General features: G+C 46.7%; 1 protein-coding gene and 1 long non-coding RNA gene across 2 annotated transcripts in view; one reads left to right on the top strand and one right to left on the bottom strand.

Annotated features, from left to right (window-relative positions):
• The window catches only part of SORCS3 (sortilin related VPS10 domain containing receptor 3), a 289,152-nt gene extending 282,548 nt beyond the window's left edge, over positions 1–6,604 (bottom strand). The window contains exon 1 of the mRNA XM_050338477.1: positions 5,571–6,604. Within this exon, the coding sequence (XP_050194434.1) occupies positions 5,571–6,146 (576 nt within the window). The 5' untranslated portion in view covers positions 6,147–6,604. The remainder of the gene's footprint in view (positions 1–5,570) is intronic.
• LOC126651988 (uncharacterized) overlaps positions 6,488–15,537 on the top strand; it is a 49,743-nt gene continuing 40,693 nt past the window's right edge. The window contains exons 1-2 of the long non-coding RNA XR_007631842.1: positions 6,488–6,713; positions 12,386–12,467. This is a non-coding gene — a long non-coding RNA (uncharacterized LOC126651988). The remainder of the gene's footprint in view (positions 6,714–12,385; positions 12,468–15,537) is intronic.

The following is a 15,537-nucleotide window of genomic DNA, read 5'->3' on the forward strand; positions in this document are numbered from 1 at the left end:
TGCAACGAAACCAGCCTGGAAAGAAATAACATGAAAAATATCTTGCAGACACTTTCTTCCTGCCCTACTGACTCAACACAACCACAAAAGCAGTTGCCATGATGGAGTTCAATTTTTAATTCCAATATTCTATTTGAATATTAATTAAAAATGGATTGGTAAAGTTCTGGAGAAGGACTTCAGTGGCAAACTTCATTACTAATGATAGAGGAAAAGTGGAAATCCATGAAGACATTTTGTCAGAGCTAGCCTACCTTCAGTAGCAATGAGACCACAACCCAGACAAAAGCTGCTTTGGGGAAAGAAAGTCTAGAACAAATGCAATTCAAATATCTACTAAATGCAGTGCAATTAATATGATTGCTCTTTCACCATTTTTCACTCTTGGAGTAAACATTTTAGACTGAAATCTAACTGGACTTTTGGAGCAGTTACCCATGGCTAACAACTAAATGCAGCATTGCCAGACTAAAGATTCCCCTTCCTCCCTTCCAAGCATAGCAGTCTATTTGGAATTGCAAATACTGCCCATCTCGTTCTGCCCATCACACACTGCATTGCTAGGCATCCTAATGAAAAACTACCTGGCACACATTGAGCCCATCAGCCTCCCTAGCTTGTAATTCGCCATGGGAGTGAGTAATGTCTCAGCATCAAACCACCAGTACATTAGCAGATCACACCAGAACACTGCCAACACCATTCAGAGGAATCATTCCCGGAAAAGACAGACTTCACTGCAAGAACTTGTACAACCTGCTTGTCACTGTCAGCCCTCGGAGCTTGCACAGGAGAAAGAAATAGGATCGGGGCAGCAGGAGGTAAAGAAAACCCATTCAGAGGAGGGTTGTTACAATCAGGTCATCTTTACATAAGTCTTGAAAATCTCTGAAGTCTTTCTGGTGCCTTGCTGTACCACTTTTATTAAGAAGAAACTCTTCCTAATATCCAGGCTGACATATGTTTTGGCTGTTACTGCACGTTAATTCCTCTTCAACCAATCACATGAGCTGCATCTTCTTTCTAACTCTACTCCAGCTGACCATAGGCTACTGCAGTACTATCAGTGCCTTCCTCACCATCTTATCCTAAAGACATCTATTCCTAGTCTTGGAGTGAATCTTAAAACCATGTTAACTATAGGGGTGACAGTTGCAGGTTGACTGGACCTCTGCACAAAACAGTGCAGCAAGACAAAACAGGCTGTCAAGATAAAACAAGGCCCCAGTCCAGTGTCCCACCAGCTCTCATCCTGCCTTCCCCAATTTTCGGAGCCTGGATCATACTGTAAGCATCTATGCCATTGCATGGTGTGCACAAGCAGCAGCTACATCATTTAAGCACACCAGAGTTCTCCAGGTTTGTCTTCTGCACTGCTGTACTGCAGTGCAGGTACGTTTTTCCTACAGTGTATAGAAAAATTCCAACGCCCAGGATCATATAGGAACTTGACCTGGCTGCAGCAACCTGCAATACACACATGCTTTAGACAAATGCCCTCTCGTGCTCCTACTGGGGCATTATAGCATATTTCTCATCTTTCTGCCAGAATTTTACCTCTGGTTACTAGAAAGGTAAAGGCACGTATACATGGGCTGCCTAAATCACATAATGACTATTAGCTGCTGCCTGTTCATAGATCGTGGACTAAAAATATCTTCTAGAGAAAGCTAGAAATGTTCATATTTGCTTCTTATATTGAAAAAAATCACCCACAACACCACAGAATTTGTAGTAGTTCCATCATGGAAAAAGCACAGACAGAATTAAGTACTTCCTATAAACAGCTACATTAATCAGAGGGACAACTCTGAAACCTAATGACAACAGTTCCCATTTACCATTCCACTAGTGATCATATCAGGAGAGCAATCCTAATAAATGTGTTTTATTCACTGTCGCTTGTTGAAATCTCTTGAAGAAGTTACTGTCAAGAAACAAGATAGTGAAATTTAAAACTGTAGGAGCATTAAAGGTGCTACTACTTTTTTTTTTTTTTTTTTTTTTTTTTTTTTTTTTTAGGTCCTTATCCCAGAAATCAGAGAGAGTGGACAGGAGAAAAGATACTATGAGAAGTCAGACCATCATCATGGGAAGGTTGGAGAGAGTATCTGGTGAGCAGAACAAGTAAAAATTTTATGCAATAACATAAATACCTAGAGAGGGAAAATAAGTATAGAGGATACAACGCTCACCAAATGGCACATTTGTACACAGTGTATGTGTTCAGAGAGGAATGGCTTTGAAAAAAAAGAATGGCCTGCAGATCTTTTGGGAATAGTAGTCGTTTTCGCTAAAAATTCTTCTTCCCCCAGGAAGGCCTTGGCAAGAAAACAATTTATCTGACCTCTACAAGGTTCCCCAAGAGCTTCAGTGACCTTGTTCAATAAACACTTCTATTAGGGCAGATTGATACCCGAAGCCCAAACAGAAGTCTCCTTTTTCTCATATCAGACCCTCTGAATTAAGCCAAGTCCCCTTCACCAGAACACAGAGAACACAAGCCTCATTTTTAGAGAGAATAGTATTTTTGCATTTTCCTAACAATTTTCACTTGAAGATCCTCAGGTATTATACAAAGCAGAAATAAATTCTGCTCCACACCACCACTTTGTGGTAGCTAAGTAGTACTATCCTCATTTAACATGGAAGAGGAGATCCAGAGAGGTTAATTGTCTTTCCTAAGGTCACAGAAAAAGCCCCTGGGCAGGACAAAGCAGAGAACCCAAATTCCCTGATCTCACCAGCCTTTTCTGTCTCTATCGTAATCCTGACCTCACTATCTACAAATGGAGAAAATAAAAGTTTGTTGCCTGGAAGGGATTATTTTTTAATAAGTTAAATTGAGATTTGAGGGACGTGCAAGAAATGCGAGGTAGGAGATGGAGGGAGAGTTGCTTTAAAAAAACAATAAAAAAGAAAAAACACTAGAGATTTTTACATTCTAGGTAACAGGACATCTAGGAGTTACAAAGATCTCCCTTTCGTGGAGTGTCTGTAGACTGTCTGTTCCCAGTAAAACCCCGATTTTTTATTACTATGCCTTCATCTTTGCAAATCCATCCAGTGTTTAGGAACACCCCACCACTAATGTCTGATTTGAAATACACTGTTTCTTTGCATGGAATTTGATTGATCGTGTTTTTAATAAAGCATAAGTGACAAATGCTTAGGTTCTGAAGTCTGTTCAAGTAAGGGAATTGATAAAAGCAAGTTGTGTGCCTCCTTACTGCTTTGGTAGCCTGACTACACCAGCATACAGACACGTCGTACCTGCTCTCCTAGGTCGACTGGCATAATCAAGACATGAGTTAGTATCTTTTGTCCATTTTCAATACACCTTCCTGATGCTTTGTATCTCCTGTGACCTAAGAAAATACATGCTTTGTGTTGAGGGACTGGTAACCAATGTGGCTGGCAAAAGAAGCCACACTGTTTGCCCGGGTGACCTTGCACAAATTGCTTGATGTTCCTGTGCCACAGACACCCAACAGCAGAATTAGGTAAAAACTGAACTGCAGCAGAAAAACAGGCATTGGATTCAGCCTTATCTGTTAATAAATGAAAGGACCCAGGTTCAAGTATTTAACTTTCCCTCTACACTGTTAAAAAAAAAAAATCCAATTAATCTCTGAATGCAGTATGTTCTCTCCAAAGGACAGGAGAGAAAGTCTCAGAATGCTAAACCTTATATTAGAAAAAACGCAAAACAATAACCCTGGTATTTATTAGCATGTCTGCTTCTCCTTCCTACAAACACCATACTGTCAACAAACATCCATCTTTTTGCTTTTGCTTGTGCTTCTGAGTTGGAAGCTTTCAGTGCATGGTATCCTGAGATGTAAAGTCCTAATGGAAAGCCATGAACAATCGAAACATTTTCCTTCATTACCTTTCTCAGTCACCTGAAGGTAAAGAATAAGGAAACTAGTTATTCAAATGGCATATTTCTGTAAGAAATAAGGAAGGAGGGAGAATTTAGTGAAAATCACTTTCTGAGTTGTGTTTCAGAAAAAAATAACCTTTCTTTCCCCTGCCAATGCCTACAGAATGAGTTTTCTCTGCTACCTTAAGCAGAAATACTCAAAACTACTGGAAATTCATGCTGGGAAGGCATGGGGGAGGCACTTTATCTTCTATTGCTCAACACCCCTTGATTCAGCACCAAAATGAAACAAAAGAGAGGGCATATAGGTTGTTTTCTTCATTATATGCCATGTTACATTAAAAATAAATAATCCTAGAGATAAGTGTAGTGCTGAAATATACCATGTAGCTGTTTTCTCTTGAATGTTTGCTTTCATCTTTAATGAGAGTGGAATTCATGTCTGGCAAACACAACTGCCTTTAAAAATTGGTTAAATCAAAGTAACATCTACATTGCTGTCAGAATTATTGCCTAAGTAATAATAAATAGAGAAAAAAAAACTTCCAGTCAAAAAAAAATAGAGGTGCTTGAATTGAACATTAGAACCTATAGCTGATGTACAGATAGAGAAACAGATAGATAAGGAGGTAGACAATTTGCTTTTTCATGATTAGCAAGTTTCTTGAAGTATGTATCTGAAAACCCAGCCAATCTGTTTTATGCCGTTAATTGCCTTATACCCATTTCCAATAGTGGCAAAGCAATAAAAGAGGCATTTTCGAGGCAGTGACAAGCTATAAAAATCAGAATAATAGGAATATTGTCACGAGACATGAAGGTTTCCCAGAGCCCTTTAAATGTTCCCAGACTACATCAGAGTGGAAATGGTATTTCTGATACCAAGTCAAAAGAAACTTCAAGTTTTGTCCACAGCCATCTGCCGGGCGTTGCAAAGCGGGTGCGAGGGAGGGCCCTGTACTATCATGACACAATAGCATGTGGGCTTTTGGGACATTCCCCTACACACACACACAATCCCACAGGCTTTCAGGGACACCCCAGTGACTCATTATTATTCACTTGAGGAAAAAGGCGTGAGATGTCACGGATTTTTTGTAAACTTTTTGCTGTGCTTGCACTACCTGTCTCATCTCAAAGCCCCTTGACACGCTGTGGGGTTTTCCACCCCTTAATGAATTAATGGGATCTCTCTTGCCTCCAACACGCACAGCGGGGCACTGGGGTGCTTTTCCACCACATCTGTAGTCTATCATCCCAGGCAGAGAGGCAGCGAAGCGTGCCGAGGTGTATATTACGTACACAGAGTGCCCAGCGGTGCAGCACTCGGGACAGGTTGAGCGGTGCGCCGCGGATCCTCCCTTCATAGAGGAGAGGGCTGGGGCCAGCCCGGCCCTTCGGGGCGCTCCCGCCCCGCTACCCGGGGATCGCAGCTCTGCCTGCGGGGGCGGGGGCGGAACGCTGTTCCCATTCGCCCTCGTCTTTCCCCAGGAAAACTTTTCTCATTTTCTAGGGCCACCGCTCCGTGTCCCACTCTCGCTGGCCGTAAGGGCGCCGTGCCCGCCCAGCGCCCCTCCACCCGCCGCACCCCCGGCTCCAGCGGTGGGCTCGGCACCGTCCCGCCCGCCTCCCGGCTCCCTCCCCGCCAAACCCCATCGGGTCGGGTCTGTCTGTGGGTACTCACGCTGCTGTTGTGCCCGGACCAGTGCACCATGGCTTGGTTGTGCGCCGCATCCCCGGTGAGCGCGAAGGTGGTGCTGCTCAGCCTCGGCTCCTCGGCCCCTCGCAGCCGCGCCGCTCTCCCGTCCTCCGGGGGCCCGCGGGGCTGAGCGCGGCCGCCGCGCTGCCCCTCGGCCGCGGGCACCACCCGGCGCCCCTCGCTGCTCCGGCGGGGCCGCTGTGCCGCCGGGCCCCGGCCCCCGGGCGCGCCGCCTCCCGCCCCCGCCGCGCCGAGCGCCGCTCCCCGCGGCCCCGCACGGCCCCCCGGCTCCGCGCCCGACACCGGCACCGGCTCCGCCGCCGCCGCCGCCCCGGCCGAGCCCCGCGCTCCGCCGCCCGGCCAGCTCCGTAATCCCCGCGGCGGCGGCTGTCGCTGCTCCTGCCTAAGGCGAGACGAGGAGGTCGGCCAGGAGGGCGATGGAGATGAGCAGGATCCGCAAGTTATTTCAGCGTCGGTGCAGCACCAAGAGAGGAGTAAAAACCATGTCCAGGCGAGGAAAATGGTGTGGCAGGTCGGGAAGCAGTTGGTCCCCTTCTCCATGCCTTTGCGGAGCGAGTCGGGGGGCTTGCAGAGGGAGGGGGGACGAGGAGCTGCGTTTAGGGCTCCTTTTTTTTTTTTTCCTTAGGAAGGAGGGTGACGGATGCTAATTCTAATATTTATTATTTGTAAAAGGCTCCTCTTTCTCCGGTTCTTCTTCTTTCTTTTCTTCTTCCCCGTTCTCTTCCCCCTTTCTCAGCCTCTGAGACGATGACCAGGAGAAAAAAAAAAAAAAAAAAAAAAAAGGAAAGAAGGAAAAATAGGGGAAAAAAAAACTCTCCCCGGTAGTTGGATTCTGTTCCTTACTGTTGCTGGATTTTTTTTTTTTTTTTTTCAAAAGTGCTTTTCAGTGAAACTGTTCACGTTCAAGGATTTGATCAAGTGAGAGGGTACCACCACACGGGGGGAGGAGCCCCGAGCCTTGCCAAGCCGCCGCCGCCGCTGAAATACACCGCCGAGTCACCCGCCGCGCCACGCCGCCGGGGGCCGGGAGCGGGGCCGGGGGCGGGAGCGGGACACCGCGCCGCACCGAATCAGCTGGAGCATCACCCAGCCTTTTCTCCCGATTTGGTATGTGTGCTCCTGCCCGACACAAAGCAGCCGTCATTGCCCGTTTCTCCTGATGTACGTGTACATACCCTCGTATTTACAGCAGTGTAGGTACTCCGCGCCCTGTGTGTGTGCGTGCATGTGTACGCACAAAGGCTGGATAGGGGTAAGGGGCATAAGGGATCCCGGCTGGGATGAGTGGCTCTTGGGTGCCTCCCGTGTTTAACGGCGTACCCACAGACTCGGCTATCCAGCAGCACCCCTCCAGAGCCAGCTCCCTGCTTCTGGATGTGCCCGTCCCAAGTGGAGATTCCCGACCGTGAGAACTCGCGGGTGTGCATGGGAATCCCAGCAACCTTGCCACCATCCTGGAAGGGAGACTAACAGGATTGATGGCGGGGGTGGGGGAGGTACGGGGGGCAATAGCGAGAAAAGGGCAGTATCTGCAGGCAGCTCACTGCAGCAGCATCTCGGGACTGTGTCGGAAAAAGGAGCGAGGGAGATGTATTTCTTTAGGTCGCGACAGTGCTGCGCTCCCGCTCCCATCGCACGTCTGCATTTCCCCCGGCCAAAACACCTGTTTTCTGCTGGCAGAGCTCAAGAAGCCTTTGCAGCTTCAGCCCCCAGACAAGGTGTGAGTAATGGCAGGGTGTGAAGGGGCGAGGGAGGCTGCCGCGGCTGCGGGGCCTCCCCCGTCCCCCGGGGGTCACCCTTGTCCTCGCCATCCGTGCCAGTGCCACGTCCCTCCGGACCGACTCACTGCAGCAACACGTCGGCACTTTCTCTTCGGATCAAACCCGTGGTCGACCTTCCTCCCTTTGAAAAGTGTCGATAATTAGCGATTTTTTTAATCGTCCCACCCTCCCACTTCCCACATCAGCCATTCTTTGCCGTCCAAGAGACGGATCCACCAACTACATGGCTCTCCCCGCGGTCTCCCCCTCCCCACCGCCAGACCCGGAGCGGGGACGGCAAAACAGTTTCTCTCGCCTATCGCGGGTCTCCCAGCCTGGCATGGAGCGGAGAGAGTGGGGGACAGAGGCAGGACCGGAGATGGCACTGCCCGCACTGGGAAGCGGGGGGGTTTCTGGCCAGCTGGTGCCCGGCGCTTGATCACCGCCCGCTGCAGAGCGCCCGGCTCGGGATGGGGGGGTCCGTGCAGCCCGGCTGCCGCTGGGAGTGTGAGGAGAGAGCTGGAGTAGGGAAGAGGGGCTGCACCCACCGCTGTCTGTTGCAAAAGGGGGAGATGTCGGTAAATGGCTGTCCTGCAGGAATGGGAAGAGGGGCCGGGGTGTCAGCGCTGACAGCTTCGGGAAGGCGGAGGGGGGCTAATAGAGCCTGTGTGCAGGCGAGACTACCCACAGGCACGACCCCCACTTTAGCCACAAATCCCAAAGCAAAGAGTGAAAGTGGGAGGTGGGGGCAGGGGAAGCAAATCACCCACTCCCAACGCAACGGATGGTATTCCTGGCTTGGAATCGACTCCCTTTTGTACTACACTGCCAAAATGTTTAGATGACATTTCATTTGTGTGGGTGCAGTGACGTGGGCCTCAGCCAAAGCTGATCCATAAAACGTCGGGGAAGAGGGATTGTACAAGTTGCACACGCTCATGGCAGGTGCTGCCCTGCCCGCACAGGGACAACTCAGCCCCGAGGCTGCATTCTCCCGCTGCTGGTAAGTGAACAACACGGTGTGGGGAACAGGAAGGACCCCACTGTCTCTCCCTAATTCAAGTGCTGCGAGAACAGAGTCCTCAGGCATGTGGCATTAGCGACACACATGCCACCCCTGGGCCTTGCCATTGCTGTGCATTGTGAGGGGAGGCACTGTCCACCTAATGCCACCCTCTAACAGTGAGGCTGCAGCTGTGACAGGCAGAACTTGTCCTTACATTATTCTCCAGTCCCTCTGGACTCACCAGCCGCTCACTGCTGCTCCTGAAGACTTCTGCACATCCCGAACCTGTAACCACAGAGTAAAAGCTATGGTGGTACCAGCAATAGCCACTGCTTAGCCAGTTCCCTGCTATGCAGTCCACCCAGCCTATTTATCTTCTCTGCCTAGCTGGACACCACTTAAGACCTAGTCTTTATTCACATCCTGATCAGTCACTCATTTGTGCAGCATCATTCTTGTCTTCGTGGCCAAAGTCCACCCACACCGAGGCAGGACTCGGGGACACAAGTCATTTGCCAAATCCTGCCAGCACAAGGCATTTCTTTGTGTCCACCATATCACTCCTTGTCACTCCAAGTGACCAGCTGTGCTGGACATGATGCAGAATGTGATAGGCTTCATGCACAGGCGTGTTCACCAACACTTTATTTAGGGCAGTACTTTGACCACCCTGATAGCAGTTTTTTTCTACCCTGCAGACTGAAGAGCAGTTGCTTGTAACTAAAATCACCCTCTGTGAATACCGCCATACCTACCACACTCAGGGACAATCCCAGACATTCACTTCAGACTATGTCAGCGAGATTACCCCAAGACTTAATTTTTCAGACACCCACAGAAAGCTCTGGTGTTTCTAAAGCAAGTCCTAAAAAGCTTTCATCAGTGCCTGCTTATTACCATAAATAATAGGATGCATGGCCAAGTGTCACTGATGATGTGGGACTGTCTACTAAAATCTCCCCATTCCACATCTCCCACTCCTTAGCAGAGGCCTCAGCGCTGAGGAGAGCAGCAGCAGTTCTAATATCTTTCCTTCTCTAGAAAACAAAGGTAATGTGAGCAATACCCCCATCTCCTGCACGATTTGCGAACTGCGTGCCCATCACCAGCACACAGACAAGGGACTTTTCCAGTTTGTACCATCCCTGTTGCAGGAATATCAGATTTGCTTCAAAACCTGGTCTCTTGCATGACAGGGTGACAGTGAGGATGTCATCTGACAACCCTAGATTTGCACAGCCTATATACCCAAGAATAGAAATTGAATAGTTCAACACAGTATCCATTACAGGCTGTTTTAATCCCTGGTCTAATCCATTACGATCTGCTTTAATCCCCACCCAGCTGCAAACACCCATTCAGAGAAGCAGGGGTTGATGTTATATTCTGTTGGACCATGTTGATTTTTTAATTGATGTAAGACAACCATATGCCATAACACCAGGCAGTGCAGAGGATTTCTAAGTAAGCGTTCCGGAAGGCAAATTGTGGCACAAATATAAAGTGCAGAACATGCCTTTAACCAAGGGGAAGCTGGGTTCAGTTAAGGAGAGAAAAGCAATTGGGGTAATTACATTTGTTTGGAGGGGATGATTTGGATGGAAGAAGACTAATGACACTATCTAAAGAAAGAAACAAATAGAGCCTGGCAATTGCCAAGGCCTTCAAAAACAGCATTGATTATTTGGGGGTTTCTTTCTTTTTTTTTTCCTATTCTGTGACTTTCTTAGGGAAAAAAAAAAAAGGTAATTATGCAACCAAATTGTTAACTCCTAACACACACATAAATAATTTCACCACCACTACCTCCCCTGCTCCCCAGTACCCCCACCCCTTCTGTTTTGCCCAGCTCTGCCTATCATTGCTCCATGCCCCTCTCCTCCTGCAGGACTGCACACACCCTGACCCCTCTGGAAGACCAAAGTGTGTCTCTCAGTCACTATCACCCCAGGAAACTTCTGGGTGGGAGCCGGAACCTGAAAGAAAGGGGGGAGAGTTGGGAATGAGGTCATGAGAGGAAAATTTAGAGGGAGAGGGGGAATTAATGTCCCAGGCATGCCACATTCTCTTTGCATACACACACACATCCTCCCCAAAGGTCTCCTGCACTACTCAAGCCCTCCCAAGGGAAGAAATTCCACACGTACCAAGAAAAAAATCAATGCTTGCTCCAGTTAATTTTAACCTATTTATTATGTGAGACCAATCACTGTAGAACAAAGCAGCTCTGTGATAATGCTGTCTTGTTTACCAGGGGAAGGCCTGACTCGACCTAAACAAAAATCATTGAAATCTGGAGTGTCCCTGTATCTTCAGACAAAATATCACCTACAGGCAGGACCCTCACCATTTTTTCTGGTACAGTACTACCCCCATTATGGGACAGATTTTCTCCAAGCACAGCCAGCCAGGGTGTGCAGCAGACAGTCTGACTCAAGCACAGCAGCCCATGGCAGGGAGCCTTTAGCACTGACAGAGTCGCTGCAAAGCTCCTAAACAGGGACTGCGAAAAACACTGCACAGATGCTGCCAGAGGGGATCTCGCTCCTGCACTAAATGATGAAGTGGGAGTCCAGCAGCTCACAAGCAGCTGGTGCCACAGGTACCACATTCCAGCACACCAAGGGAAGTGTTTTACACAGCCTGGATCACGGGACAGTGATGGGACTACTTGATCTCAGCTGACCTCAGAACAGGGTTCTCACAAAGTAGTGGGGCCCCTCGCTGCATCACAGCACTGCTATCTTCTTGATCAACACCATTCACACAATGCCCCAGAGCAGGAGAGGGTGCCACTGGGACTGCAGCAGGTATAGGCCTAGCAGAGTGGAGGACCAGTCCTGTGAATCTCACCTGAGGCTCAGAACTTCACCAGCATGAGCAGATGCAATGCCAGGTTTGGTGACCAGCCAGACTGCATCCTTCTTTTTGACTTTTTTTATCTGTGGGAGACTGAAGAGGCTTTTTCATTCAGGGATGTTCAGACAGCTACACTATCTTCATCTTCTGCTAAAGCTGCCCAAAGGGTGCACAACCTGCACAGTGCAGGTAAGGGACTTGGCGAGGCACAGAGCAGGCAGAGATGTTTTGAATGCTCTGGGGAGATTCTGCAGGTTTTAAATCATGTTTCTAGTTAATGTTGGGTACTATTGTTCATCCTAAAGCCTAGATAAGAAAATCCCCTTCTGCTGATAATCAGCACCATCAGGAATGCTGAAGAGCTTATCAGAATGGAATGAGCACACAGATTTGCAGCACATACAAAGATAAGTTGGGCAGCACTCAAGTTCACTGTGCTGAATTCACTGTATATTGAAGGTTGCATACATTTTTACCTTGGAGACTCCAGTCGGAAATACAGGATTCCCTGTCTCACAGATTTCAAATCATCCAGGACCACAGTAAGATAGTGGATTTTTCAGAAGCATTTGCCACGTTTTTGAAAGTATGCTCCTTAGCATCACTTACAGAGCTCTGGACTGGGACCTGTAGCCCCTCTTTGTCTTCTGGATTCAAAGAGTTTGTCTAAAAAGCTGGGGCCAACTGTGTCCCATATAATGAAGAAAGGCAAAATCACTGCTTGAGATGTTATAATATCCAAGAATAGATTATGAGTACTGAGATATCCCATTTGGAGAAAATCTGATTAAAAACAGAAATTTAACTAATATTCATATGATCATTGATTCAGAAAGAATAAATGACCCTCATCTCCCTTCTGTCCCAAGGTTTGCCTCAGTTTTTCAGATTCCATGGAAAAAAGGAATCCTCCTTACTGTTAGGAATTTTGTGCATCTCTCATCAGATTTTCATTTCTGGTTGTTAATGAAGCCTCACATCTGTGACTGTTTAGGGGTGGCTTAGCAGTTTATGAGCTGCTAAGAGGCAGAGCAAAAATACTGCCTGGCTGTGAAAATAGAGTCTTTGTGAACATGAAGCCTCCACTTTGCTTGCTCCTCTCCTTCAGAAATAAGACAGAAAAATTACATAAAGTACCTTTTCCCACCCCACAGAGCACATGCTGGAAGAATGAAGATGATATGATCAGTGACACAGCAACAGTTCTCCACAATCAAGATGCTCTTCTCACCCCAGGTACTTTTTCCACCTTGTATCATCTTCCAGACAAATCTTTACCTCTTCCACTCTCCCCTCCCCCCATAAGTTTGAGATATACCTAGAAGGGAAAGGAGATGGTATTGTTTCTCCTCTATTCAAGCTCAATCCAAAGTGATTTGTGTGTGTGTGTGTGGGCACAAAGGCAGAATTTTCTTAGCAAGCTAGAAAGAAAGTCTGGCAGTGACCCCAGCTTTGATGGTGGGACTTCACAGGAGGATGTTCAGCCTGCAACAGCTTGGTGCTGTTTTTCCTCCCACAACAAACATCACCTTTTAAGATTCTCACCTATGGCTATTTCCTTTCCCTCTTTTAAGAAGAACCCCAAACAAGAGAGAAATTGAACTACAGCACTGAGGAAAGACTTTATACTAGTAAGCATGAAGGGAAGGTTGTATATTTAGTGGGAAAGAACAAAACAAAAGGAAATAAAGAAAAAATAACTCAACACTGCAGCAGCAAGCAGCTGGCTGTAGGCAGGTGCTTCTTACTAAGCCAGTCCTGGCAGTCCCCAGATCTCCTGTGCACTGAATCAGCAATAACTAACTCCTAAAAGGAGTCAGGTTGAATCAAACATCATGTAAACAGGGTTTGAAACATTCTGAAAGGGGGAGTCTCAGGTAAATTTATGCTCCCAGCACCTCTAAGACAGGAAATAGGACAAAACTAAGTGGCAGCTATTGCTGCCTTTGGTAGACTGTCTTGCCCAATAGCTTCAGCTTGCAGGGGACTAACTGAAGTTTCACACCACCAAAAGAAATTAGAAAAGATAATACTGGCCCCATGAAGAGAACAAAATATAGCCTGCACACAGTGTAATGAATGTTCAGTAGCTGGCTGGTAAAGGCCAGGCATCACAGTTGCATGTACTTCCACGATAAAAATGCCAATAACTAAGTTAATAATAATTTAAACTTTAACAATGCCTAGAGTTACTGTCAGGCTCCAGGAAAAGGCCTGCAAATGCAGCAAAGAAACAATCCCCTCTCTCAAGTCTAGATTATCACTTGAAGACAACAAACAAGTTCACTGCCTTCAGACAGAACGCAAATGAAAACAGCTAAGGTCATTGCATCTACATTTTTATCTTCTGGTGCAGGTTTTAAGGCATTTTTCTACAATTCCAACTTGAAAAGGAGACTAAACACACTAATGGAATTTAGGGGGATTGGTATGGAACAGAGTAACAGGGTTGGGTACTTGTAAACATTATGCTACAGGGTAAGGGATGTAATACAGCTACGTTAAAATCTACATTCACTATACGACTACTTCTAAAATCTACAAAAAAATTTAAAAATCAAAAACTAAGGCATCAAGACTGATCTTCACAAAATAAAAATGTGCTGGGGCAAATCAGGGAGTTCATGTGGGGAGGGAGGAGGAAAAACCTGCACAGGCATTTTGTACAATGCAAAGAACATTGTACAGGCAAAGAACACACGAGTGCAGAGGCCAAAATGTGAAGAGTTTTAAACCTGAAGGTTCAAGGCAATCCCTTCCCTTGAAAGACCACCTGACTACAACATTTGTTACTCCAAACACAGAGTATATTTATTCTGTGTTCTACTAAGTGATTTAACAGCTTCATTCTTTTGGTGGTGGTTTAAATCTAATCCTCAGCTTTGGCGCAGATGTCCAGGTTCCAGTGCAGTACCACAGAAACCACTCTTGTCCTTCTCCCTTTTCTGAATCTGTCCAACACGTGGCAATTTTAGCGGTACTCATGAGCAGAGGAGCAATCTCAAAAGGGTTAAAATCCAGGGACACAAATGAAAATGCAATTAATAAGTCTGCTACATAAAAGATCCTCATGCTCATAACGCAATCGGGAAGGGCTGAACATTTTTCCTTGGGCTCACTCTACTCCATTACTGCAATAATGCATGGTAATATAGTTAGCATTGATTTGCCGCAAGGTACATGTACTACATCTGCAAGCTAACAGGGGAAAGGGAGGGAGTCTCTCTCCTTGAAAGGCTGGAATTACTTAATTATCTAAGGAAAATGACATGCAGATTTAACAGCACAGGGAAGGGTTAGGACTGACTTCCCCCAACCCCAAAGAACACAGAACAACACTTCTCTGTTGCGTGATCTCCATGCAAAGCAGACACTCCTGGTTTGTTGTTATTAATTACCCAGCTCCTATCACTGGAATTCAGAGGTGTTGATACTTCACATCACCCCCAGCTATGCTTGCTCTTCATAAATCATACTGAGAGGAGTTGCCAGGATAGGAGAGGAAATACCAAAGGAACTTGCAAGCATCTCTGAAGAGGCAGCTGCTGCTCAAAGAGGCTGCAGTCCTCTGCACAGTCAGATGTAAACCAATGTTAGTGTTACAAGACAGCAAGAGACATATGCCAAAGGTGGGTAGGCAAGACAAGAATTCAGGGCATTCAAACAGAAAAGGTAAAGGAAAGCAGATGGCCCTGGGGATTAACCTTTCATCTTCACATCCACAGGTTAGATCAGATCAGATGCTCTGATAAAGCTGAAAGGCTTTATTATGATTATTAATCTGGAAGGGGCTGACTGTAACCCAAATAAAGATAAAGATGACAGTTCTGGTGGTCAACCAGCGCTGATTTCCCTCTCCCTGGAATTTAAAACTTCTTTTCCAGTTTTCCATCTGTAAACTGGATCCAAAATTGCCTCACCAAAGGCAAGGTTCCAAACAGGGTTTTGGCCATTCCCCACCTCCTACCCCCTTATACAATCATACATTCCCCAGTAAACATCCAGTCTTCTGCTCCTCACATTAGCTGTGCTTGAACTAATGCTCCTTTTTAAGAATTGAGAAACTGAAGTTTGATACCTAAGTGATTTTCCTCATCCCAGTTACAACACCGATGACCACACTTCGTTACTGACGCCACTCACCCTCTGGCTGGCAACAGAACAACACTGAATCAGATCTGGTTGAAAAAAAAGAGGTGGGGGACACCTGGACCCAAATTTATCCCAAGAAAGAATATGCTCTCTATTCACAGTGTTGGTTTTGCGGGTTGCTTTTTGTGGTGTTTTGTTTTTTACCCTTTTAAAA

This window comes from Myiozetetes cayanensis, unplaced genomic scaffold, assembly GCF_022539395.1.
Source record: "Myiozetetes cayanensis isolate MyiCay16 unplaced genomic scaffold, myiCay2020 scf10, whole genome shotgun sequence".
NCBI lineage: Eukaryota > Metazoa > Chordata > Aves > Passeriformes > Tyrannidae > Myiozetetes > Myiozetetes cayanensis.